The 26,644-nt window shown below is 36.1% G+C and overlaps 4 protein-coding genes across 4 annotated transcripts; 2 read left to right on the plus strand and 2 right to left on the minus strand.

Annotated features, from left to right (window-relative positions):
- Positions 1-348: 348 nt before the first annotated feature.
- Positions 349-1,835, plus strand: LOC132178531 (chlorophyll a-b binding protein CP24 10A, chloroplastic). The gene is made up of 2 exons (XM_059590968.1): positions 349-676; positions 1,190-1,835. Exons 1-2 carry the CDS (start codon positions 453-455, stop codon positions 1,737-1,739), a joined length of 774 nt encoding a protein of 257 aa, XP_059446951.1. The 5' UTR covers positions 349-452; the 3' UTR covers positions 1,740-1,835.
- A 387-nt stretch (positions 1,836-2,222) lies between these two features.
- Positions 2,223-9,675, minus strand: LOC132178944 (uncharacterized). Its single transcript, XM_059591532.1, has 4 exons — positions 9,255-9,675; positions 9,088-9,148; positions 8,166-8,310; positions 2,223-2,812 (listed from the first exon to the last, which is right to left on the minus strand). The coding sequence occupies exons 1-4, from the start codon at positions 9,493-9,495 to the stop codon at positions 2,561-2,563; spliced, it is 699 nt and encodes a 232-aa protein (XP_059447515.1). The 5' UTR covers positions 9,496-9,675; the 3' UTR covers positions 2,223-2,560.
- Positions 9,676-16,296: 6,621 nt separating this feature from the next.
- Positions 16,297-20,225, plus strand: LOC132179623 (probable anion transporter 5). The gene is made up of 2 exons (XM_059592364.1): positions 16,297-16,831; positions 18,268-20,225. Exon 2 carries the CDS (start codon positions 18,390-18,392, stop codon positions 19,716-19,718), a length of 1,329 nt encoding a protein of 442 aa, XP_059448347.1. The 5' UTR covers positions 16,297-16,831; positions 18,268-18,389; the 3' UTR covers positions 19,719-20,225.
- A 3,273-nt stretch (positions 20,226-23,498) lies between these two features.
- On the minus strand, positions 23,499-25,595 carry LOC132178056 (protein FAR1-RELATED SEQUENCE 5-like). The gene has a single exon (XM_059590518.1). It carries the CDS (start codon positions 25,593-25,595, stop codon positions 23,499-23,501), a length of 2,097 nt encoding a protein of 698 aa, XP_059446501.1.
- Between the last annotated feature and the right edge of the window lie 1,049 nt (positions 25,596-26,644).

Here is a 26,644-nt window from a genome sequence, read left to right on the forward strand (position 1 = left end):
TTCATATTAAGCATTTCTTATTTATTACTTAAATTACTAGCAATTTAGATAAATAAAATTGTTAGGAATCTTCAATTCATCCCTTGTTGGTATATACTTATTGATTTTTTAATTTTTGGCAGTTGATATTCTGATGTAAAAAGTGGAAATGGCACAAAAGCAGAAAGGACCAAAATAGGGGGAAAGACATGCAGGTCCACGTGGTTGGAGGCAAAATGGGATGCGGATGGAGTTGTAGTTCCCATTGGTCCGAAATCTATCCACGGCAGGTAGCCTAGATTTCATTATCCTACATGGCTCCTCCTAAGCCCTCTTTTAGATTCTCTCTCCCTCCCCTGCCTTCTCACTCACTTGATAAGCCAACCAGCTATCCATTTTCCAAGAGAAGAGAGAAGAAACAAAGCTTAAGCAATATCTCAATATCTACATTTTCTTCTTGAGAAACAGCGAAGATGGCTGCTACCTCCGGTGCAGTGCTTAATGGGTTGGGATCCTCCTTCCTTTGCGGAGGGAAGAGGAGCCACACCTTGTTGTCGGCCAGCGCCGGAGCCCGAGTAGGCGGCGCTGTCGGGCCTAAGAAGTTGATTGTCATGGCTGCTGCTCAAGCCAAGAAGTCTTGGGTCCCTGGCGTGAGGGGTGGTGGCAACTTCATTGACCCCGAGTGGCTCGATGGCTCGTAAGTCTCACTCAAATTCACATTTCTTATTAACCTGTCCCCCAATTCTAATATCCTCTAACATTATGCCAAATATCGAAATTGTTATTGTTGAAGCAGATTTTTAAGAAGGCCGGATAAAACAGAAAAAGTAGTCACCGGAAATCTATCGGTCCTCCTAGGACCCGAAACACTCTGATGCATAAACTAGTAAAAGTTTTATAATTCGGATATGGGGTGTGTCCCTTTTTATGGAAGAGACTCCTAATGAGGTGTAATTTTCTTTATAGGGCATGATTTACCATGTAGATCGCATTAATGGCCATGTGGGTATATAATTTTTATGTAAAGAAGATCTTGAGATTGTTTTCGTTTGATGGCCTGATTATTTTACATGTAGAAGTTAATTGAGTGACATGTAATTTATATCCCCCAACAGTTATAGAAAAACTTTTTCTTACTAAAAATCTTACGAAATGTCAATACTCTATTTGGAGTTTTGAAGTAGTTTATTAATGAAAATTTGAATTGCAGGCTCCCAGGTGACTATGGTTTTGACCCACTAGGGCTAGGGAAGGACCCAGCATTCCTCAAATGGTACAGAGAAGCGGAGCTCATCCATGGCAGGTGGGCAATGGCTGCAGTTGTTGGAATCTTTGTTGGGCAGGCATGGAGCGGCATCCCATGGTTTGAGGCTGGAGCCGCCCCTGGCGCGGTTGCACCCTTCTCCTTCGGCACCCTCCTCGGCACCCAGCTCATCCTAATGGGTTGGGTTGAGAGCAAAAGATGGGTAGACTTCTTCAACCCCGACTCGCAGTCCGTCGAATGGGCCACGCCATGGTCGAGGACCGCCGAAAACTTTGCCAACGCAACCGGTGAGCAAGGCTACCCGGGCGGCAAATTCTTCGACCCGTTGGGGTTGGCCGGCGAGCTCAAGGACGGCGTTTACATCCCCGACACGGAGAAGCTGGAGAGACTGAAGTTGGCTGAGATCAAACATGCTAGGCTCGCCATGGTAGCTATGCTCATTTTCTACTTTGAGGCTGGGCAAGGGAAGACGCCTCTTGGTGCTCTTGGGTTGTGAGAAGTTCAAACTTTAAATGTAGATAATTGAATTAACCTCTGGTTTTATTGAGCTCTGAGTTCCTCCATGAAACTTCCAATTTCTATACTTCTTGGATTAATGTGTGTTTGTGAGATAATAAATTTTACTACTTTATTCTTAATTCTAATCTCTTATCTTCCTTTTACTTGTGATGGGGAGACCTATTAGAAAATTGCAATGTACTTTCTCTCCACAAAAAATAATAAAAAATACCTTTATAAATCTAGAAAATTTTTTTTTTGAAAAAATTAAAAAGATGGTGACCAGTGACCACACGCAGCGGCTGTGGGTCACAAGGCCCATGGCCACTGTGTGTGTGTTTTTTTTCTTCTAATTTATAAGAATATTTCTGTCCTTTTTAGAAATTTTAGGGGCATTTTGGCAAAATAAGAAGAGAACTCGACTATAAAAGAGAAACAGTCAAAATCAAACCCAGAAAGACATAGTTTTGCTTCACCCATGAAAGATGAAAGACGAACTTTTAAATAAATAATAGCAAGCTTTGTTGTCTTGTTTGCTAGGCAAGATCCCCATCCTACCCTTTTACCATCAATCACAAATTTGAGGGCACTGAAAAGAAAAGGTTGAAGTCTGTCAAGAAGTCAATGGTTTGTGAATTGTGATGAACTTTCCAGAGAAACTGATATTCTCATGAGAAACATGAAATCAAATGGGGACCAAGAAGGGTTGGATTCAATCAATACCAAAAAAAAAAAAGTTGGATTAAAAAGACAACTGCAGCTGGGTTAATGGAAACTGCCTGAGATCAACAAGAATTCTTGGTGAAAAAAGGGTGCAAATCATCCACTGCCTGTAGCCATCAAAAACTCGCCCTCACATACAACTTCACCTCCAACATATGCCTTCCCTTCCATCTTTGCAATTCCAAAGCGTTTCTGCAGCTTGATAAGTGTCATTCTCATAACTAAGGTGTCACCGGCGATCACTGGTTTCCGGAATCGCACTTTGTCAATTCCGGCAAAGAAGAAATTCTCGCGAGAACCTCCAACTTCTGGTTGCAGCATAACCAAGCCACCAACCTGTGCCATTGCCTAAATCCAACAACCACTGTCATTAATCACTAATCATTTGCTTCATCGACGGTAAAACCAAATAACGGAGACAGCTTTTACAAAGTATCGATTCTAATATAAAAGAGATCTATAAGATAATGGTAGAAACTGCATTTTAGAGATCTATAAGATAATGGTAGAAACTGCATTTTTATTGCAAATGCTGATGTGACAGTTTTAACCAATTTTTTTTTTTTTTGCTAAATAATCAAAAGGATTGGTTGGGATTGCGACATTAATATTATGAGTTAAAAATGTGGTATGTAGCATTACTCTCATAAGATATTTGCTTCTACCCCGAGAGAGATGAAGGCAATGCTCATTGTTTGTCTATGAAGAGTATCAAGACATCATCGTTGTGTGCAATTCCATAATCCAATATGGATAAAATGCAAATAACAGAAAGTGTAAATTCAATACTTCACAGATAAGTATAGTCAATGAAACAAGACAGACGCAAAGAGGAGAGACAAAGATGAAATGATTTATATTTATGACTACCTTAATCTGTGGCTACATTATACATTCCAACCCTAGACTATAGGGCAATTTGTAACATTCTATCCTGAACTTTAAGTTTGAGCAATCAACCCCTAAGCTATAATTAGTTGTTTATCAGATGATCACATAAAAATAAAAGAAAAATAAGCCTATAATCATGTGATAATATGATAAGCACATCAATTTTAAGGTTAAATACAACGGAAATTGAATAAATTTTAACAGTATGGAAACATTATAACTGACCATATGATTCAAGGGATTTATTGCTCAAATTCAAAGTTTAGGCGGGCATGCAACCAACCTCAGTGTGTAAGATGGAAAAATGCAATTTACCTGTTAACTCTAATATTCAACTCTGATTTACCATGATAATTCATCTTAATTACCTGGACAATAAGCCCAAGCACGACACTGTATTTTAAGAATGAAATTGAAGAAGAAAAAAAAAAAGATTTTCACATTGCCATAGAATCGGTAATTAAAAATTTATATTTTAGAATAGGAATGAAGATATTTTTCATTTTTGTTGCTTTATGGGCAACTTGACATCTAAAAATGACCTTATATCATAAGAAACCCTGATAAGTCCGTGAAGCCAAATTATAATCTTTTCTCTCTTTGCTGTATGTATTTATTTATTTGTTAATTGCTAGATATGAAGCAACGTTTTCCTTTGCGATTACATTTCCCCATTGAAACCGTGATTCTAAGATGATAACCTGCAGCAATTTTCCAAATACATTTTCCTTATAGAAAACAAATATTTGAGAAAAATAAATGAATAAAGAAAATGCCAAGACATCCAAGAAGATGTCATTTTTCTGTTGCTTCATATTTTCCACATAATTGTAGAGAGCAGTCTTTGAAGACAAACTGCCAGATCTCGTTTCATTCACCACCATTTTCATTGGCTACTAATCTTGATTGGCTCCTGTTTCAATTAGATGTCAAAAATGCCTTTTTGCACAAAAACTTACATGAGGAAGTTTATATGAAGCAGTCATTTGGGTTTTTTCCGCAAAAGAGAATATTAGGGTCGTGTCTGTAAGTTAAAAAAAGCTTTGTATGGTCCCAAGCAATCACCGAAAGCCTGGTTTAGAAAATTCTCACAGTTTGGAGTTTGGCCTTTAGCGGTGTCAGACATATCATTCAATATTTCACTTACACACTAGTACAAGCTATATCCTTCTTGTGGTATATCTAGATGATATCGTAATTACTAGAGATAATTCAAGAGGCATTATTCGATTGAAACAGTTTTTGCAGTAGAGGTTTAATGCAAAGGATTTGTCAATACTCTAATTTTCCTAAGGATTGAAGTTGCTAAATCTCATATAGGTATCAATTTATCTCAAAGAAAGTATGTGCTTCATTTGTTAGAAGAGACGGATCTTCGGGGTGCTCGTCCTACTGGGATTCCAATTGATCCTAATCAAAAATTACTAAAAAATAAAGACAATTATTTGAAGACCCTGGCAAGTATCATCATCTAGTTGGAAGGTTGAATCATCTTATTATTACCAGGTCAGATATCTCATATACAGTTATTGCTGTAAGTCAATTCTTGGAGGTTCATAGGGTTCCACATTGGAAAGTTGTTATTCATACTCGGTATTTGAAGAAAGTTCCTGGTCTTGGGATATTGTATAGACTATATGAACATCTCAAGATAGAAGATTTTACTGATGAAAATTGGGCAAGGTCTCCCTTAGATACATAATTTCTACTGGATTGTACATTCTTAGGTGGTAATTTGGTCACATGGAAAAGTAAGAAACTGACAATAGTGGCGTTGTTCAGTGTCGAAGCAGAATATAGGGAAATTACTCTTCGCCAATGAGTTGACATGATTACAACATTTTCTCCAGGGAATTGGATTGTCAGCTCCTACTCCTATCCCATTGTTTTGTAATAACCAGGTCGCTCTAAATTTTGCGTCTAACCCAGTTTTTCATGAAAGGACCAAGCATATTGAGGTTAATTGTCATTTTATTCAAGATAAGATATTTGTGAAGTCTAGAGACCAGTTAACTAACAAGTTTATAAAATCCTTATGTTGAAAGTGGTTGAAGTTCATTTATTCCAAGCTAGGCTTATATGATATATATGTTCCAGCTTAAGAGAGAGTGTTAGAAGTGTTTGTTAGGATTAAAAGAATATGTTTGCGATAGGATTTGTTAAGGGGTATTTTTAACATTGTATTAAAATTTACAATATATATAGATTATGAGATGAGAGAGGCATGGTATGAACGCAGCCTCCTCTGTCACTATTTTCTTCCCATGCAAACCCTACAACAGTTCTTAAAAGTTTGATTCTCATCTAAATGGTTTCATGTTGGCTTACATATACTTCCATACCTCAATGTTAACAAGAAGTTCTGATCATGCCTTGAAACCTCTAGTTTATGCAATCAAATTAGTAGATTTTTCCTATTGGTAATAAAGTCAATTAAAAAACAGCCATTAATAAAGTTGACTATTATTATCAATGTGACTTAGAAGAAGGGATCTTTTAAATGACAACAGGTGTCCATGGCAATGGATTTCACCTAGATTGAATTAAATTGGAGGAAATTTTTCTTTTTCCATCAAAGTTTTCAATAAACAAGGTGATTTATGAAAATTGAGCGTTACTCGCTAAAGCTTGGTTACAACATCTCTATGGCACCACTTTTTATTCTGCAATGAAATAGCAGTTCATCTCTATGAACTCTCTCAGGTCAATAAACTTGAGCAATATCCCAAAAACGTGGTCACACGGTAAGCTTATAGAGGCCTACAGAGAAAGCCAACTCCAGCAAAAGGAAACAAGACCAAAAGGCATTCATATTCACCATAAAATGACGTTTTGCTCCTTATACTCAATATTCCAGTCAAATACTATTGGTGAACCAAAAATCTATGGTAGACACCTCAAGTTACGGGTGTCCATTCCTCCCAACACAGTTCCTGGATAGGAAAGTACTTGAGATATCTAAAGATATTGCTAGAAATTAAACAGTATGTTTGGGATACTAATGGAAAGGTGTGTTCTCTCTAACCTAGTTTGGTTGTAAGATGGAAAGAAAGGAAAGTGTTTAACTTAATATTACTGATACGTCCTTTTCTGTTCTTTCTTGATGGGCAAATAAGTAACTCCACCAATTTCCATTGAAAAGCTTTCTATTCCCTCCCATTCCTCCCATGTTTGGACAGAACAAAGAAGCCGGTCCAGAGGGAATGGGGCATTTCCTTGGAAGTCCTTTTCTCACTCATTTTAATCATGCAAACAAAGTGGAAAGAAATGGATCCATTCATTTCCTCTCATTCTCTCCTCTCCTAAACAGGCTCTAAGTGCATAGTCCAAGTATAGCACATCAAATAATTAACATCACTCCCTAAACACGTAACAACGCAACAGGTAAAATAAAATTGATCAACCAGCATACTAATGACAGATAATTAACTGTCATGCTAAAAGCATCAATATATTGATTCCAAGAGGCATCTTCTTAGATCACGCAACTTATGAGCACATTCAATAATTACTCAAAGTTTAAAACTGTCTCATTCCTTCAGTATAGGTTCAATATATATTGGCTTTGGAAAATAAGCATTCCCTTATGAGGCACTGCCACTCCAGTTCTAAGTGAATACTACAATGAGGGAGATCTTTAATCCATTATTTCTATCCCAGATTTCCTCAAACCTTTATTATTTTGGCATTGAACAAGCATTGACATCTTCATCAGATCACTAAGTACCACCTTGCCATGACAATTTCATCAGCATTCACTGAGCACCACTTTGCTACTCTACACCACGCTGAAAACAACACAGAATCCAGTTGAATATGCAAATGAACTGAATGCTGTAGAGGGCTGGCAGTTCAACTGGCAAACCTTATCCAATTACGAGTCTCAAATCCCAAAGGATCCTTCTTGAACTTTTAATTATCGAATGCATTCTCAACATCAAGCTCTTGAACTGACCAAAATAGGTTTGATTCCAAAGAAAAATTTTCTAATCAATTACATCTTAGTTGGTGCAACATTAACAACCATCATTGGCACTTCGCACAATGATCAGCCTTTTCTGAATCATGAGAGCTGAAACTATATTTATCCATCACCACGCCGCACATTCATCACTTGATGGAATCATCAGCCTCAAATGATTTAACACTAGGGAACTGGAAAAATGTGCTTTACTTGAGCTAAGGATTGAAGAAAATTGATGTAATCTAGTTGGCACGTGGAACGAGACATCAGTCAAAATACAGTAATCCACTTGAAAGGTGTAGAGTCCAATTGTGAATAAGTGATCTAATTTATTCCTCTACCTTCTGATCCTAGATAATTTTGAAAGTACAAAGCTCATATAAATATAAAGATACGTGCTTTGAAACGTAAGCTTTAATCCCTTATGAAAGGTTATCAATGGCCCGTGAAATATTTCATAATTCTGACCAAAAGGAATTTTGTTCTTATTGCGAAGTCCAGTTTAAACTATTGATTACAATGAACTGGAATATACTTCTTGACGACTAAGGGTCTTGATAACCAAAATCCATAGCTTTGGAAGCTTAAGATAGGATGATCAAACACAAAGTTCAGGCAAGGATCATCAGGAACAAATGAAGCTCCTCAACTGTCTTACAACCTCATTCTGAACAAAGAACACATCATAACGGTAGAAGTTTCAGTTCCAAATGCATAATCATACCTTTGACAACGGTGCAATTCTTGATGAGTATTGTCCCATATTTAAATACCTCCACACAATTCATAAACTACTCCTCGAACATCAATCAATGGAAAAAACAATAGTGGAAAAAAAGCAATTACCTCCACCATGAGAACACCAGGCATTATTGGCCTTTCAGGAAAATGGCCAGGAAAGAAGTTGTCATTTATTGTTACATTCTTGATGGCAACAGCTGAAACTCCAGGATTGTATTCAATCACTCTATCCACTAAAAGAAAGGGAAACCTAAACCACAACCAAAAGAAGGAAAAATATTTATACTTACAAACTTTTCATAGGCTCCCCTCAGGATATCATAAGAGAAACAACATTTAATCAAAGCTAAGATTCTTCATTGTTTGGGAATTCAAAAAAAGAAAAGAAAAGAAAAGAAAGAACACCTCCAATCAAATAGACCCAACACAATTCTTTTACTATATTTGGCTTAGGCTCTATTTGTTTCGATGTAAACCATTTTTGCCAAAAAAATTTAGTATTTTTGGGTGTTTGGTTACGCTAGAAAAAATAGATTAATCGAAAACATTTTGTCAACAGTAAAACCCCCACTTGTTTTTTGTAAAATGGTTTACATTTAAAATTAAAACCAAACCCCACTAGGGCCTTCCCGCCAAAGCCACCCTTTTCCAGCCTAACCCTCACCCACTAACCCGTCATAGATGCATGCACCCCCTCTTGGTCATAACTCACTTATTCTCTTTCAATCCAATCTAATACAAGTTTGATTAAGTAACTAAGTTTGAGCTTGAGTCATTAATCTCTAAGAGACTTGATCACGTGACTAACGAGTGCGTTGTATCGAGCAATTTACCTCTTTATATTTGAGATTCTTTTGAAACAAAAGAAACATAAAACAAGATTGAAAAGTTCTTCTTTCTCTTTTTTTACTATCTCAGCAACCAAACAAAATTTGTGCAGCATTGCAACAAGGGTTTTTCTCACTCTGTTCTATTGAAGTCCACAAAACAGATCATTTGCACGAATCTTACAGAAAAATTCACTCACCGGTGAGGCAGAATTTCACGAATCTGGTTGATATCCATCACCGTAGGAAATGCTGGAAATCCTGCAATAAAAAAAAAAATGAACCCATCAAGTTCACCAATCCACTAAGAGAGAGAGAGAGAGAGAGAGAGAGAGAGAGTTGCGATTTTGCGAAGCAAAGTTCATACTTGATTCGATAGGGGTGTCTTCCTTTGGTTCTTTTGCAGCGTCCAGAGAACAATGGGTAGTGAAAAGGCTTGGATTCTTCTTCTTCTTCAATTGGGTCGCTCTAGGATGAGATCTGAAACCACCAAGAGAGATTTGTGATCGTTGCGGAGGCAAAATGCTGCAGGGTCGATGAGAGAGCGACGAGTGGGAACTTGGAGAAGCAGATAAGAGAAGAGAATTGGAGAAAGCTGACGCAGCCATTGTTAACGAGGCCTAGTTCTGAATATGGGTAATCTATGAGTCTGAGAGACACAGACAACTTGGCATTTATGGGTGAAACTGCGCCGGGGCGAGAGTTACGAGGTAGGAGACGAGAGTGTGCCTTTGTTTGGCCGTTGCAGAGATGGTGGGAGAAATAACGGAGATTCCAATGTTTGAAGTTTGTTGGTTGGGCAGTTGGGCTGAATAACAGGTGGTCTGCCTAAACAATTGGGTCGGGTTGGGTCATATTAGGAAAATTGTCATTTTTATTGAATCAATGCATAGTAAGAACATTTCTTCCCAATGGACGAGCTAAATGTTACTTTTATTTAAAATGACTCTTTTAAATGTTTAAAAAAATCTCCTACATTGGATTAGCTAAAAGAAAATGCAAAATAGATATTTGATTGAAAGAGCTAAAAAAAAAAGCTAAATGTAGCAGCAGTTTTCAAGGGAACTATTTTATTTTTCATTGTTTCTCTCACCTATTTTCTCTTTTTTCCAAATTCTTTCATACTTTTTCTCTGCATGTTCTTTTTTTCCCAAAACTTTTTTCATTTTTCCTCTCACATGTTCTCTTTTTCTCAAAACTTTTATGGCTTTTAATAATATTTTAATAAAATAGATACAAATATAGCTAATCGGATATAGAGACATTTAAAAATGACTTAGCTAAATTAGATAAAAGTGAGTTTTGAGAAGTCATTTTACATAAAAATATGGCTTCTCCATTGGGAATGCTCTAAGAATGTAAAAAAATAAATAGGTAAAATTGGTTCATGTAGTTGACCTAATTTATAAATTACTATTTGTAGTTTATAAAATAATTTATAGGTCTCTAGGGTAGGCCAAAATAACATTTTACTCCCTAAACTTATTTTTCGTTAAATGGCTTAACAGAAACCGTTGAGTAATGCTATAAATCTTCCTAGAGTCATCCCAAATGTGATGTGATTTTTAAAATTACCGTTGAATTTGTGATGTGATTTATTGACTTTTGATCTATTGGTGATTTTAAAAGCTACATCGCATTTTGGATGACTTTATGAGGACTTTAGGAAAACTTATAGCATTACTCGAAACTGTTTCATTGCTACCTCACACCCAATTAAAATAAGACATGTGTTCTTTTTTATTTCTGCTTTTAAAAAATGACAAGTAAGCTTTTCTACGTCATTTTGAGGCTCCAGAACACACTTCATAACAAATTAAATAAACATAATCCCTCAGTATCCATCTTCTCCACCGATTCACTATCCATCTCTAGGCGAGCTGTTTGGTTTCATAGCACAACTAATATCGCCGCTAAAGAATCGCCGGAAATGTCACGACGGTAAGCCACCTTGCTTTTGAGCTTTTTTACTTCCGGTTTTAAGATTTGAGGCATCTTTAATTTGTGAGTTACTCTGAGATTTTTGAGCATCTGCGTTTTTTGAGTAGTGCGTTTTTAGGCATTAAAGAATCTTCAAAAATTGTTTCTAGGCATCGAAAACAATCTATCCCTCTCTCTCTGTTTTTTTTTTTTTTTTGTTTTTTTTTTTATATTTTTTATTTTGGTTCTATGGCAAGCACAATTGTGTTGTTTACTGTTAAGCACAATGATGAAAATCAGATATCATTTTGGAGTAATATCTTTATTTGAAACTTCAAATGTTTGAACCCAATTTGTGGTGAAAAGGTTACAGTTTGCAAGCCGCTACTCTCCAAATCATTCATGATTCTAGGGAAAAAGGATAGATTTTGGGCATCTTCGATCTTAGAGTAACCCACAGATCGAAGATGCCCAAAATCTTAAAACCAGAAGTTAAAAAGCTCGAAAGTAAGGCGGCTTACTATTGTGATGTTTTTGGTAGTTCTCTAGCGGCAATTTCAGTCGTGCTACGAAACCCAACAACTTGCTTGTAGATGGACAGTAAATCGGTGAAGAAGATGAAGACGCACGGTGGGGATATAGGGCTTAGGTTTGTTTATCATAGAATTGATGTGGAGAGTGTGTGCTGGCGCCTCAAGATGACACGGAAAAAGTTACTTGTCATTTTTTAAAGTCAGAAATAAAAAAAAAAAAAAAAAATACGTGTCGCATTTTTATTGGGTGTGACGTGGCAATGAGACGGTTTCTATTAAGTCATTTAATGGAAAATGATTTTAAGGAGTAAAATGTTATTTTGGCCTACCCTGAGGACCTATAAATTATTTTTTAAACTACATGGAGTGATTTGTAAATTAAGCTAACTACAGGAACTAATTTTACATTTATCCCTAAATAAAATTGAGAATAATTTTTAGAGGTTTTGGCATAAATCAAGCATTTTGTGTCATTCAATCAAAAATTGACACAATAATCTGAAATAATAATAATAATAATAATAAAATAAAATAAAATGTTAGCAAAACACCAAATCACTACCAAATATCTTTCTCTTTTATCATTGTTCATCTCAAACCTGACAACATATTCAAAATCCATCAAACTATATATGAAATAGATTCAAAAATCATTGTTTATCTCTCCTTTTTTCTCATTCAATTAGAAAAAAGTAGTTCCTGAACCTGTGAAAGAGAAAAATGCTACACTTTTGTTTGTGGTTTTTTTGTTTTAAAAAATTGAAGTCCGAATAATCTCAACTGAGGCTCCGCTTGTTTCAGCATAAAATGATTTTCTGGAAAATGTTTTTCATATTTTTCAGTATTTGGTGCGACGGAAAATATTTTTCGTTTGACTAAAAATTATTCTTTAATTTTCATAAAACAGTTTTCATTTTTGAAAACCGTAAACCATTTTTTGAATTTGAGCATCTCATTCTCAAATCGACAGACCTAGTTAGAACATTGTCGGGATCTCGCCAAGAACCGGCCAGGACACTGTCGTGACCCCATCGGGACTTGGTCAAGACCTGCCGAGACTCGCCTATACCTAACCAGGACACTGCCTAAGACTCAATTAGGACATTGTCGAGACTTGCCGGGACCCAATTAGGACACTACTGAGACCCCGCTGGGACCCAATTAGGACACTACCGGGACCCCGCCGAGACCCAATTTGGACACTGCCGAGACACCACTAGGACCCAGTTAGGATCAGGACCTGCCGAGACTCGACCGAAACACTACTAGGACCCTGCTAGGACATCGTCAAGACTCGATCGGGACCTCGCTTGGACCCTGTCAGGACTCGCAGGACTCGGCTAAGTCAACGTCAGGACCTAATCGGGACATTTTCATAATATATATACAAAAATGAGAAAATATTTTCTAGGAAATTATTTTTCAAGAAAATGTTTTCTGTTAAAAATATTTTCCAATGAAAAACATTTTACGTCGAAACAAATGGAACCTAAAATTCAGTGTTGTTTTCTCAAAGTTATGGTGAGAGACTGAGAGATATTTGGTAGTACTCTAGTATTTTGCTACCATTTGATTTTTTTTTTTTTTTTTGTTCCAATCCGATGTGTCAACCTCTTATTAGAGGGCACAAAAGACTTAGTTTGTGCCAAGGCCTTATAGAAATTATTGTCAATAAAATTACTTGCCAACAAGCTCAGACTTGGCTCGGATTAGTTCGACTCGGGATCAGTTCATTTATCAAATGAACAAAGTTTGAATAGAACTTTACGCTCATTTAATAAACGAACCATACTCGTATAAACTTGGTTCGTTTGTATAAGCTCGTATAACTTCATTTTAAATATTTTTTTAATAATATTTTTTAACTTTGTAATGAGAACATGTTAAGTATTTTAAAATATAAAACATAATTTTCTTTGTAATATAGTAGATATAACTTGAATTATTATAATTGAAAGTCTTGATATAGATATATGTATATTTGTGTGTATATGACTGGGTTTATCATTTATGTGTATGTATATGCGTGTGGGTAATGAATGTATATACATACTATAAGAAAACATATAATATCGAGATTAGATTCTCGAGCTTGGCTTGTGTTCGAAAAAACTTAAATGAACTGAACTTGAACATTTAATACTCAACTCGGCTTGACTCGATTATAGTCCTAAATGCATGGTAGGGTTGGATTGTATCATGGTTTGACTGTTTTGAGGAAGCATTTGTGGATTCTCGGATTATGAATCCCATTAAGGCTCTTCCTTATTGGTAGTCAACGCATGTTAAGAGAAATGCTATATACTACGCTTTTATATCACTTTTATCTTACCTTACTGATGTGGCACTACTAAACAAATTTTATATTAGCTCTTATTATAAAAAAAATAATTAAAAAAAGATCAAAATACTGATTGACAGTGTTGCACTAGTAAAGTATGATAAAAGTGCAATGTATATCATTGGTTAGACTAAGTTAAGACTTATTTTAAAAGAAAATAATATAAAATGCATGAGATACCAAACTTTATAAAAAAAATTATTTATATCCTTTCCCATGTTTATTCTGAAAAATATGATTTACATGATAATAATGTGTGAGTCGTTATAGATTAAACAAGGATTATGGGGTGAGTCCATATCATGTTATTGCGTGTTGCACCTAATCTGTCTAAGCATGTGGAGGATATTTTGAGGTGCCCTACTTTAGTAGATATTTGGAAGATTAATGCAGCAATTCTAATACTTATTTTTCAAAAAAAATTATGTTATAATAATTATTTCCTATTGTTTCTAGGGCATCTTTCTATCTGCTTACAATACTTGTTCTTGACAGGTCTCATTAAAGGTATACGTGGGTGTATTTACTATGGTGAGAACTACTGGAAAAACCTTATCCTCTACTTGCCATGAGCGACAAGATCTAATTGAAGATGTTTGTTAAGTTTAGTTTGACCTTATTTAATGATCACAATATTTGGTTGTAAATTCTCATTATTCCCCAAGTATTAGGGTGAAGATTGAATGTTTGTAAGAGTTCTTTGCCTTTTCCATTGGATGGAGCGTCCAGAACGGGCATGTGACAGGGCTAAATGATAGCTCTTTGTTTTCTGTCAGGAACCGTGTAAGAATGGGACATGTAACAAGAAGTGTCTGTTTCCCCGTCAGAAGGTGCATCAGGATGGGACATGTAACGGGAAGTTACTGTTTCCTCGTCAAAAGGTGCGTCAGGACGGGACATGTAATGGTAAGTTACTATTTCCTCGTCAGAAGATGTGTCAGGACGAGCATGTAACGGGAGGCTACTGTTTCCTCGTCAGGAACCTCTTCTGGACGGGACATGTAATGGGACCAAAGTTGGACTCCCTGTTTTCTCGTCAGAACATACGTCATGATAGGCTCGTGATGGATATTTAGATCTACTTTTTACTCTTTGCGTCTTAACGAGGATTAACTTCCGTTATGATGAAGATATCTCAAAATATCATATTTTGGCCTTCCCGTCCTAACAAAAGATAATCCCCGTTAAGACAGAAAGAAGTAAAATTTCAGATCTATAAATACCTGTCTTATTTTTAGAACTCTTTGAATCTCTCCATTTTTCATTTATGCTCTTCTGAGTTTGGAGGTTCCCGGTGAAGAAAGTGTTGCTACTATCACTCATGGAAGTGATACCCTTCACCGTTGTTTGTACTAAGTAAGGCTATCTAAAAGGTTTTGTGCATTCTCGCTTACTTGGGGCTTTTGTGCTGATTTCAAACCACGCTATACATATCACTCAACCGCAAAGAAGTCTGCCGAATGATCGGTAAGGAGATGCACTCCGTGAAGATGGTCAAGATGAAGATAAGTTTGAAAGTTTGTTGTTCTTACTAAGTCTAGAGGTCCTCTAGGGAGTGAGTATCGTCTAGTCTATAACTCTGAATCTTCATATAGTGATTTTTCGAGTTTGGCCAGCCCGAAATGGTTTTTTCCTTTGATTGATTCGAATGGTTTTTCACTTCGTCAAAAAATCTTATGTTGTGGTTGTGTGAATATTCTTTATTATTGTGTTGGTTTAATATTAAGCGTAACTGTTTATTTTCCTTATATAAACTACTTATGTGTTTGTTTTGGTGCACATACATTCAGGTAAAACTTCTTCTTTTAAGGGTACATGTTTTAGTAGAAATCTACTAGTGTTCTTGGTTTGTGGATTTTGAGCTAACTCATGTTTGCAAATTTGTTTTGTAGAGCTTTTAGGAAACCAGAAAACCAAGAAAAGAAGATATGGACCTAAAGTATGAAGTTAGAATGAAGATTCCAAAAGGAAAAACATTATCAGAATATTATATATGTTTTCAATAGTTAAATAGGAAATGAATATCCTTATTCTAAACATATATAATATTCTGACAATGTTTTCAACTTTAACTATTTTATTTAAATATTTGTTTTCAAATATTAGTTTATTCTTTTTTTAACTATTAAAGAAAGAGAGAGAAACGAAAAGTAAAAAAGAAGAGAGAGAAATGAGTTGTTTAATTAATAAGTGAGTGGATGGTAATTTTTAATTTGGTGAGTACTGTTCACCTCACTACTTTTTTTTGTTAAAATAGTGAGATTGAAAAGTGGACATTTATACCATTTTGGTTAAATTGCATCACTAAAATAACCAAAAAATGATTTTGGTAACGCTGCAAGGAGTGCTCTAATAGTTCCTATGAGAATAATTATTCTTACGAATATACCATTACCAAACAAAAGAATGACTATTATATAGAAATAACAATTCCATTTTAGAAGTCTATTTCGCAAACAAACGGGTCCTTAATGTTTTAAAAAAGTTAATAAGTTAAAAAAAAAAAAAAAAAAGTTCTCTAAGTAAATTTTAACTAAACATTTGTCAAGCAGGATGAGAATTCTATTTTTCTTCTTAAAAGCGAAAGTCATCCATATATGATTAACAAGAATACCCAATTTTGTTGGTGCTAAAAGAAGAAGCATCCAAGGCCATAAAACAAAAGTGCTAATCAATAATCATCGCATCGAGATCACATCATTTTCAAAGAAAACCACACAATGGAACGTGACCAAGTGGAATTTCACGTTTTCTCATTCTTCGACTACGGAATCCTTGGGACCTTTGGAAAAAGACAAATCATATAGCTGTGATTGTCTGGTTTAGACATTGCTACAAAAGTCAATTTCACTCTCTTTCTCTTGAGAAGACACCGGGAGCACGTGAAGCTATCGAATTATTTAGTACATCTGCAGCTACTGCCATTGCAGCAGTAGAGACATCCCTCCACTTCGTTGACTCAAGCGTTGCAGCAAAAAGGGCTCTCTCGCGGGGCGGTCTGGTGAAGGCCAATCTGCATAGGGGGCGTCTTTCTTTCAAATCGGTGGCCAATTTTCCAAGAGATGTGCTGCGTTGAGACTGCCATTGCCCAGATCAGATCTACTTCTCCAACTTCTGTGCAAATCGACGAAGTCTTAGTCTCATTTCATGGTAGGTGTAATTCTGTTATTCTCTCCATTGTACGCCTGCCATGTGTTTGCCAAATTTCCCAAGAGACCCATTTCTATCTTTGTTTCTTTTGTCTTTCCCTTGAAGAGCCAATGGGTGTTTTTTTTTTTTTTTTTTGCAAGATTCGATGCAAAATGTTTTGGGTGCTTTTCTAAAATATTTATTAGATTGACTAAATGGCGGAATTCTTTGTTTGAAACTGAATCTTTAATTGAACTGAACTGCAATTGAGACTAAATCTATGGGGTTTCTGGGTTTGGAAAATGAGGTGTTGGCTTTGAATTTGGATATTCTCCAGTTGAATCTTGGAAATTTGTCGATAAGTGCTTCATAATGTATGTTTAAGAGGTCAATTCAATTAATTCCATGGCTAAATGTTTGCTGAAATACTTTTTTGATAAGTTAGATGTTTGATGAAATACTTATCGCAAGTCAAGTATCTTTGGAACCGGACTAAACATTTTGTTAGTTGATAGTGTAGATATTGAAGTGTTTGCTTGTCCTCTGGAACTCTTAGATTTATATAAGATGCTTTAATGAGGACCTCTTAAGCAGTTGCCTACTTGTTGGAGATGTCGGTTATCTATATCAATTATAAATTTCCCTTTGGATTGTGGTAATGGGACACGCCATATGGGGATGTGTTGTACATAAATGTGTTCATGAGTTCTTGTGCAGTGCTTGTTTTTCATTCTAAATCTTACGTGGGAAGCTCACTATACTGCCAATCCTAGTTCAAGATCAATGTTTTAATGTAGTTGAAACTTATGGTGTTTCAATACCCTTTTTCTTTTATGATTTTATATGCAAGCAATTTTACTCACGACACAATTATATTTTTCCAATCCTTCTGTCCCTGGGCTATGATATTGTGGGCTGTTGCTCGAGTTAGATTTTGTTTCCATATAATCTCAAGTTTGAACAAATTTCCTTGTTGAATACTATATCAGATGTTCTACTTGCATCTTTTTTCAATCCCTTTCACGCTCTTCTGCCTAGTGTTTCTGGTGGAATCCATACTAATGAGGGGATGCCTCTGCAACAGTTGCAATTAAGCAGCTGTGTCGCACAGACACACCGATTGACGACTTTTGACTGAGATATGCCAAATCATTTATTATCTGATGGTAATAGCAGTTTTCATCATCACATACGTGGGATCATATGACCATCCATTAGAATGAGATGGAAAGATTTGCTTCAGATTTTCATACAGAGATCACTTATCGTTTTAAGTAGTGGGGGTTCCTCCAATCTGTGTTTTCCATATTTTGGTATCTAGTGAACCATTTTATTATATAGTCTTGGCTCTTTGTCTGAGATTTGTCTATATTTTTTTGCAAGTTGGTCTGTTTTGTTAATTTGCTATTGTTGCATGTATAACCTATATTGATTTTATTTTCCGATATATGAGATAGGCATAAAGTTGCTGCCATCTTTTCTGAACCACTTGGAAGTAGATAAAGAGCTGTTTGGAGACAGGCTCATTTGAAGAAGACAGTTGACAGGGTAGATACGAAGACAAAACCAAAGGTGTAGTATGAGGATGATGAAATTTCCAAGGCGTTACTTGATTGTCATTTTAACCTTCATCAGCACATCTGTTTGCTATATAGAACGTGTGGGCTTCTCTATTGCATATACGGCTGCAGCTGATGCTGCTAAGGTAAACCAATCAACTAAAGGAACAATACTTTCAACTTTCTACTGTGGATATGCCTGTTCACAGGTGCCTGGAGGATGGGTAGCTCAGAAAATTGGGGGAAGGAAGGTCCTCCTTGTTTCTTTTGTATTATGGTCATTGACTTGTGCATTAGTCCCACTAGATCCTAATCGAGTTGTAGTTTTAGTGATTGCCCGCTTGCTTGTTGGTGTGGCACAAGGCTTCATTTTCCCCTCTATCCACACAGTTTTAGCACAGTGGGTTCCACCCCATGAAAGATCTAGATCAGTTTCTCTAACAATGTCTGGGATGTACCTTGGTGCGGCTGCGGGAATGCTTTTCCTTCCAAGCCTGGTGAAGTATAGAGGGCCCCAATCTGTATTTCTTGCTGAGGCAGCATTAGGTGCCATGTGGTGTTTGCTGTGGTTCAATTATGCTAGTGACCCTCCTCGGTCTGAACATCCAAAAGCCACTGCTGCTGGTTTTGGTGAATCTTTGTTGCCAGTCAAAGGAAGTCAGAAAATGAAAGTGGAGAACGGAGGATTTTCTGCCAAAACTGTCAACATCCCATGGAAGAAAATTTTATACAGCTTGCCGGTTTGGGCTATTGTGGTAAATAATTTCACCTTTCATTATGCTTTGTATGTGTTGATGAACTGGCTGCCCACATACTTTGAACAAGGCCTGCAGCTTAGCCTTCAGGATATGGGCTCATCTAAAATGATGCCTTATTTCAACATGTTTATATTTTCAAATATTGGTGGGGTGGTTGCCGACCACTTAATCATTAAGAGAATTATGTCCGTGACCAAAATCCGGAAGCTATTAAACACGGTAGGATTCTTAGTTGCTTCTCTTGCATTGATGGCAATTCCCGTCTTCAGAACTTCAGGTGGGGCTGTTTTTTGTTCTTCTATGGCTCTTGGTTTCTTGGCTCTAGGAAGAGCTGGGTTTGCAGTGAACCACATGGATATTGCTCCGAGATATGCGGGGATTGTGATGGGAGTTTCTAATACTGCTGGTACGTTTGCTGGCATTATTGGAGTTGATCTCACTGGGAGGCTTCTTGAAGCTGCAAAAACTGCAAATTCAGATCTTTCAAGTCCAGAAAGCTGGAGAACAGTGTTTTACATACCAGGGTTGCTCTGCATCTTTAGTACTGTGGTGTTTTTACTGTTTTCAACAGGGGAGAGAATTTTTGATTGAGTTAAACTTTGTTCCATGTAAAAGTCGCATCTCGCCAATACTCCATCACTCTCAAGGATTCAGTTTACATATGTTTGCTGATGGGTCTTCTGGTGCTTGTTCAGCATATTATTCTTTCAAGGAAGGGCATATGACCGATCAACAGCCCACAAAAGAATTTAAACGGTAGCTTGCCCTAGCTACTGAAATATATTCTTTAATTTTCCAATGTGAAGAATCTGTAACTTATTTGTTTGTTTTATTGAATCACCATGCCTTAATCGAGCAGGTTTTATCTGGCTCATGAAGCATTGCATCTTTGTGACATGTTCAGCTGTAGTTTATTTGAATACACAGAAAACAGAGCTGCAGACCTGAGCAACCATATGATGTGGGTTTGTTGCATGGTTCATAGATATTTTTACCTTCGTTGTGGCTAAGATACTATTTGATGTAATAATATTTTTGAACTGACATTTTCCTTAAAATGTCATGAAAGAGATTTGTTAATCAGATTATCTAAATTCATATGATTGGGTCCATCTTTGTCTTTGAAATTGAGGGCTGATGAGCTTAAACTGTGGAGCAGAAAAATTCCCAAGAACAATGCTGGATGAGTTGGGAAGTCCTTGTTGAAACGCTTCTTATGCTGTGAGATCATTTATTAGTTACATAACTTTTTAAATGGAGTTGCCAAGTGTATCCTTGACTGTATAAACCCCACGAGTGAGTTGCCAAGTGCCCCCTAGGAGGGTAGTCTGCCACAAGATCAGGGATTTGTTAAACACATTCTCCTCTCAAATACTATTTACCTCTCTGGTTTTTTTTTTTTTCCAAAAAATCAACATTACTTTATTCACTTTTTATATCAGATTATTTACTGTTTATTAATATTCAAATAAAAAAATTACTACAAAATATAATTTATTTACTTTTTAACATTACTTTTTTTTCACTTTTTTATGCAAATCATTACTCTCATCTTTTTTTTTCGCCAACTTATTAACATTACTTGAGCGTGATGTGGTGTTTACTAAACAATACCCGAGTTGAAGCCTAAAGCCAACCCCATGTAAACTGTAATATTTTTTTATTTTGTGGAACAATCTTCAATTTTTTTTTTTTTTTTTTTTTTTTTTTTTTTTAAATAGTTATCAAGATGTTACCAACTGAGTTTTCATTTATGAACCTTACATACAACACTTTTTTTTTCAAATGTGCCGTTGATCAAATTAATTCAATTTTACCTTTTCAAAACTTTCAAAAGTTAAAACCTAAAGAGTGCACCAAAACAAATTTACCAACCTGCCTTGGACTTTGATTTTCTTTTTATAAGTGCTATAAATCTTCCTTAAGTAACATTACAAAAGCAAAAAAAAAAATGAGTATCTGCTGCATCCGGTTATTCAATCGATTGAAATTACGCTTCATAAAATATCGAGATCACACTAGTTTAAATTTTCTTAGCCTTTCTATTTCCCTTCTGCATGAAAAAAAAAAAAAAATAATAATAATAATAATAATAAATAAAATAAAAAACGTCAACAAGTCACCCGGGCCGGGCATGATGCGTCTGCGCACGTTAGGAGTGAGGAGACACCAAGTGCGTGAAAGCGTGATTAAAATAATAATTAAAAAAAATATATATTGAAAAGGGATCCTGTGTTTTCTTTTGCTCTTACGAAATTTAACGTTTACCCCCCTTCCCCGTTATTCCCAATTCTTCTCAAATTATTTATTGAGAGCTGCTACGCGTCCCGAATATTTTCCCGAATGTTTTTTCCGGACTGACGTGGAACGTACGTGGCTGATGCCACGTTGTCTCGAGTCCCAATTGCATCATTTTATTTTTTCTTTTGTCTTTTTCCTCTGCAGCACACTCATTTCAAAATGAAAGAAAAAAAAAAAAAAAAAAAAGCCAAAGCCAAAGCCAAAGCCATTTCTCTCCTCTGTCGGCAGACGTTCCATTGTTCCCCACCCTCTCTCCCTCTCCCTTTCTCCCTCTTGCTCTTTCCCCCTCTCGACCTCTATCAGAAACACGCTCTCTCTCCCTCTGCCTTTCTAAATCAAAAATCACAAGAAACCCTCTCCTCTCCCTCTCCCGCTCTCCATCCCTCGCTCACCCTCTCTCCCACTACGGCCAACAGCCACCTCCGCCGCTTACCGTATCTCTCACTCCGGTGCAAGGGTTCCGGCCACGGCGAAGAAGAACGGGCCTTGCTCTCCCTCCGTCACTCCTGTCTCTCTCTCACACCGGCGAAAGCATTCCGGCCACCGTCCAAGAATGGATTTTGGTCAAATCCCTCCTTTCAACACACCTCCGCCGCTGACCGACGACCCGAGGCGTACCACCACCGACGAGCCAGGCCACCAATACCACCAAAATTCCCACCGACAGAATGGGTATGAGAATTTTCTCTGTTCTTTTCATTTTTTGATTTTGATTCCAACTGGGAGAAGATTTATGTTTTTCCATTTACTGTTTGGCTATTGTTTGCTCCGTTGGGCTTTTGGATTTGTGGTAGTTTTACATGTGCAGCTGCTTTGTTTGATGATTTGCTTGTTTATTTTTTGCTTTTGGGTTTCTCGTTTTTTTTTCTACAGATGGTGGTTTGGGTTTGTTAGTTTTTTTTCTACAGCTTTTCCTGTTCTGAGAAATTCTGGGCAGTTTTTCCTGTTTTTGGAATCCAAACCAAATGGGGTTCTGGGTGTTACAGGTTGTGGCAGTTTTCTTTTGAATGTTGATTGTTTTGTGAGATTTATCTGTGTAGAGTGGGTTGTTGTTTGGACGACAAAGAATACTTGAAAACACAAATGGGATGCTTGATTTTAATTAGTTTTCTGTTTGTGTATTCTAATTAATTGTATCTGTAATGTTATTGGGCATACATTTTTCAAAAAATTACCAATCTTGATATTTTTTTCTTGGTATAATCTGTCAGGACCTATTGTAACTTGTGAAGTAGGATCAATGATGAAGCTCTTTCATTTTGGCTCTCCAATTGGTTGAATAAATGCTTGTGTGAAAAGAAAGCTTGAAGTAATGGATAAAGTTGGAGTATGTCCGATTAAAAAGCTGGTTTTGCAGTAGTCTACTGTACTTGGGAGGTTGCAGTCGTTGAGGGATTGAAGACCTTGAAGTTTTGAGGGATTGAAGACCATATTCATATTTTGATCATTGTTGTTGTAAAGATGGTTAAAAAGTCTGTCATATACAATGAAACTACTAATATTTGTCTATTTGTTTATAGTGTCATCCAAAAAAAACACTTGCTGGAAATCAGAATTTTTTGCTATTGAATACATCATACATGGATTTTGTAACTCGAAGATCTGTATACATCATTAACATATTTATTAAATGACATTAATAAATCTTTCTTCTATATTCTAGCTATGAATGTTTTATAGCATTGGATATGACATCCTCAACAAACCAAAAAAAAAAAAAAAACCAGTTGGGTACATTTGCTTTTCTTGAAGCATAACTACAAACAAGAAAGAGAAGCAAATCTACAAAACAGGAATACAAACTGAAACTGTAAAGTTTCAAGGATCAAAATAAAAATACAAAACAGGAATACAAATTGAAATTGTTGAGTTTCAAGGATCAAAATAAGAATACAAAACAAGAATACAAATTGAAACTGTAGAGTTTCAAGGATCAAAATAGGAATACAAACTATAGAGTAATAGGAATACAAACTATAGAGTTTCAAGGTATTCCTAACAGTAGAGTATCAAGGATCAAAATAGGAATACACGGATCAAAATAGGAATACAAATTGCTACTTGCTCTTGTCATTTCTTCACCTTCGTTAATTTTAACTTTCTAACAACTTTTTCTACAATGGATTGCTTTCGTGTTGACGAGGGCTTTCCTTTACTTTTTGCAACTAAAGGACTCCGCAACTTGTTACATTTCTGATACCTCCCATCAGTTGCTTCATTACAAATCGAATATGCACCCGGAATGTGAAGAGAAGGTGCACTACTCAAACTGCTTTCACTTCTTAACCCATTACAAAGCAATTCCTCCTTTAACTTACGTATACAAGCCTTCATTGTCATATAGGTTTCATTGTAATCTGACGCGAGAAATGCTACTTCAGAAAAATCATTGCATAAATCATCATATTTTTGTGCTTTAGGATTGCCACTCAAATCGTCATAACTACTTTTAACAAAAGTATATTTTCGTTTCAAGTCCTTCCTCCATCGGTCAAGAATATATTTGGATGGCAACTCTTTCACATCTTTCACCAAGGTAAGAACAATAAGGGCATGCCTGCACATGATTCCTCTGAATTCAAACAATCTACAAGTGCATTGTACCTCACATTCAGTGTCATTAAAGTAAACACAATATTTTACTTCTTTTATGAAGTCACCACTAACTCTTACACGATCAATAACTTCATATGTAGAAATCGCACCTTCGCATTTTAGTAAGGATGGCAAACACATCATGAATCCCCTAAACTCTTCTTGAACTTCTTTGAACTTTTCATTTGTGTAAATAGCTTGAAGTTGACGCTCAATAGAATGAAGAGTTATAAGTGGAAACATTTTATTGTACGAACCAAAATCAGCTAGACGCTTGTTCTCCACCATTCTCATCAAAGCATTGTCATAATCCCCAACAAATTTCTTCAACGGAGTCTTTGGCCCCACATAACCATCAAAAAAGGCATTCATACTCTCACTTCGTTGTGTAGTGGACATTCCGGCCCAAAATATACCTTTCACATATGCCGGTACCCATTGATGCCGCTCTCCATATAATTGACATAGCCATGCATTCTCTTGAAGATTATATTTCTCAACTACTTGTTGCCATCTTGTTTCAAATTCATCACAAGTCAAAGAGTCATATACGCAATTTAATAGAGCACCCTTAAAGTTTTCATATTGAGAATAAGATCCAAGCTTATGCGGAACTTTGCTCATTATATGCCATAAACAAAATCTATGATTAGCTCTTGGAAATACTCTCCGAATTGCAGCTTGCATAGCTCTATCTTGATCAGTTATAATTGCATTTGGAGCTCGGTCTGACATGCATTTCAACCATGTTTCGAACAACCACACAAAAGTATCGGTATTCTCATTTGATAGTAACCCACACCCAAAAAGTATGGATTGACCATGGTGATTCACTCCAACAAAAGGTGCAAACGACATCTTGTATTTATTAGTCAAGTATGTAGTGTCAAATGTTATGACGTCTCCAAAAGATTCATATGCTGCCCTACTTCGTGCATCTGCCCAAAACACATTTTTCAAACGGCTTTCTTCATCAATGTCTATGACATAAAAGAAACGGTCATTTTTTTGTTGCATTCTCATTAAATAGTTACGCAATGCTTCTGCATCTCCTTCTCCAAGTAACTCATTCCTTACTTTGTTAATGTAATTTCTACAATCTTTCTCTCCAAATGGAAGATTATCATACCCACCCGCTTCAATAGCAAGAGCTTTGTAATTTTTACTCGGACGGACTCCAGCATCATCTAGTTGTTCAAGCTTTCTTTTCACACGAGAATTTAACTTCTTATGGCATCTAAAATATTTTGTCTTGCTTGGGCTAACTACATGAGTGTGTTCAAGCACGACACTAGACAATGTAAATCTTCCATCTAGACTTACTTTTGCATTGATCTTTGCCTTGCACCCCATTCTCTCCATTGGTTTTGGCCTAACTATATTAGATGCTTTGCTTTTTGACTTGCCCTCACGAAGACATGCAATGGTGAAATATCTTACATTTCCATCATCTCCAAGTCTACGAGATCTTTTTGTCACACCAAAACCTACTTGCTTAGCATATTGCTTATAATATGAAAAAACCTCTTCTTCAGAATCAAACATCATACCAATTGTTGGTTCTTCAACCATTTGATTTTCAAGTGTAGTTATATCTAAACAAAGTTAAAAGAAAACAATTAACATAAATTTAACAAATCATACTATACAAGCAAATTGTTTTTTTAACTAACCAATTTGAGGGCCAAGAGGAGGGTCAAGAGCTTCATTGTTGCTCACATTCATCATTGAACTCGGTATCAATGTCAAATTACAGGAGATCTTAACTTGATGGAGAGAAATTAACTCTTTAACTTTTGTGCTAAAAGAACCTCTCTATCAAAGAAACAAAAGTCAAACAATGCTCATTAGTTCTAAGCACCAAGGTTAACCCTTTAACATTTTTCAATCCTGTCAATCCACAATCAACATTAAAAAAAAAAAAAAAATCCAAAAAAAAACTTTTATACACCAAAACGATTGCCCTATACAAGAAAGCTAAATAACTGTGTTCTTCCATTCAAAAATCCAAGATTAACAAAAAAAAAAAAAAAAAAAAAAATCCATTCATTATACGATTAAAAAAAAAACCAACAAAAGAGAGAATGTAAGTATCAATGAAACAAAATCAACTAAATTGAAATACAAAAAAAATATCTAAATTTTTTGTAGAATCTAAATAAAAAACAATCAAAACAACCATATATTATTCAACAACAATTAAAAAATCTCTAAAAAAATATATAGCTCAAAAAAAAAAAAAAAAACACAGTTACCTTTACAGATGATGGATTGTAGGTGAAGGTGTCCGGTAGTGGAGAGGCTGGTGAGTCACAAGAATGTTACAGAGGGCAGGAGGCGCTCTTTGGTGGGAGGGAAAAATTTTGGGGCGAAATGAAAAGGAATGAATTTGAGAAGGAAAAATTTTTTTATTGAATTTTTGTCATCTTGTGCACCAATAGTCTTTGTTGCCCATCACTCTGACACACCATTTCTCCAATGCCAAACCAAAACGCAATCTCTGTGGGCCATCTATTTTTTTTTTACTTGTTTGAATTTAACAGACGTGGCTTCAACCACGTTGGCTCCACATCATTCTGAAATTAGTTTCGGGAAAAATGTCCGGATCTCTAGCATTTCCC

The sequence above is a fragment of the Corylus avellana genome, chromosome ca4, assembly GCF_901000735.1.
Source record: "Corylus avellana chromosome ca4, CavTom2PMs-1.0".
Lineage (NCBI taxonomy): Eukaryota > Viridiplantae > Streptophyta > Magnoliopsida > Fagales > Betulaceae > Corylus > Corylus avellana.

What these genes read in the sequence shown, in the direction of transcription:
- LOC132178531 (XM_059590968.1), top strand. Translation starts at nt 453, where the DNA reads ATGGCTGCTACCTCCGGTGCAGTGCTTAATGGGTTGGGATCCTCCTTC. An exon ending in CCCGAGTGGCTCGATGGCTC is followed by an intron (nt 677 to 1,189) that starts GTAAGTCTCACT and finishes TTTGAATTGCAG; the next exon opens with GCTCCCAGGTGACTATGGTT.
- LOC132179623 (XM_059592364.1), top strand. Translation starts at nt 18,390, where the DNA reads ATGAGGATGATGAAATTTCCAAGGCGTTACTTGATTGTCATTTTAACC.
- LOC132178056 (XM_059590518.1), bottom strand. Translation starts at nt 25,595, where the DNA reads ATGGTTGAAGAACCAACAATTGGTATGATGTTTGATTCTGAAGAAGAG.
- LOC132178944 (XM_059591532.1), bottom strand. Translation starts at nt 9,495, where the DNA reads ATGGCTGCGTCAGCTTTCTCCAATTCTCTTCTCTTATCTGCTTCTCCA. An exon ending in CGTGAAATTCTGCCTCACCG is followed by an intron (nt 8,311 to 9,087) that starts GTGAGTGAATTT and finishes GTTGTGGTTTAG; the next exon opens with GTTTCCCTTTCTTTTAGTGG. An exon ending in CTGGTGTTCTCATGGTGGAG is followed by an intron (nt 2,813 to 8,165) that starts GTAATTGCTTTT and finishes TGTTGGATTTAG; the next exon opens with GCAATGGCACAGGTTGGTGG.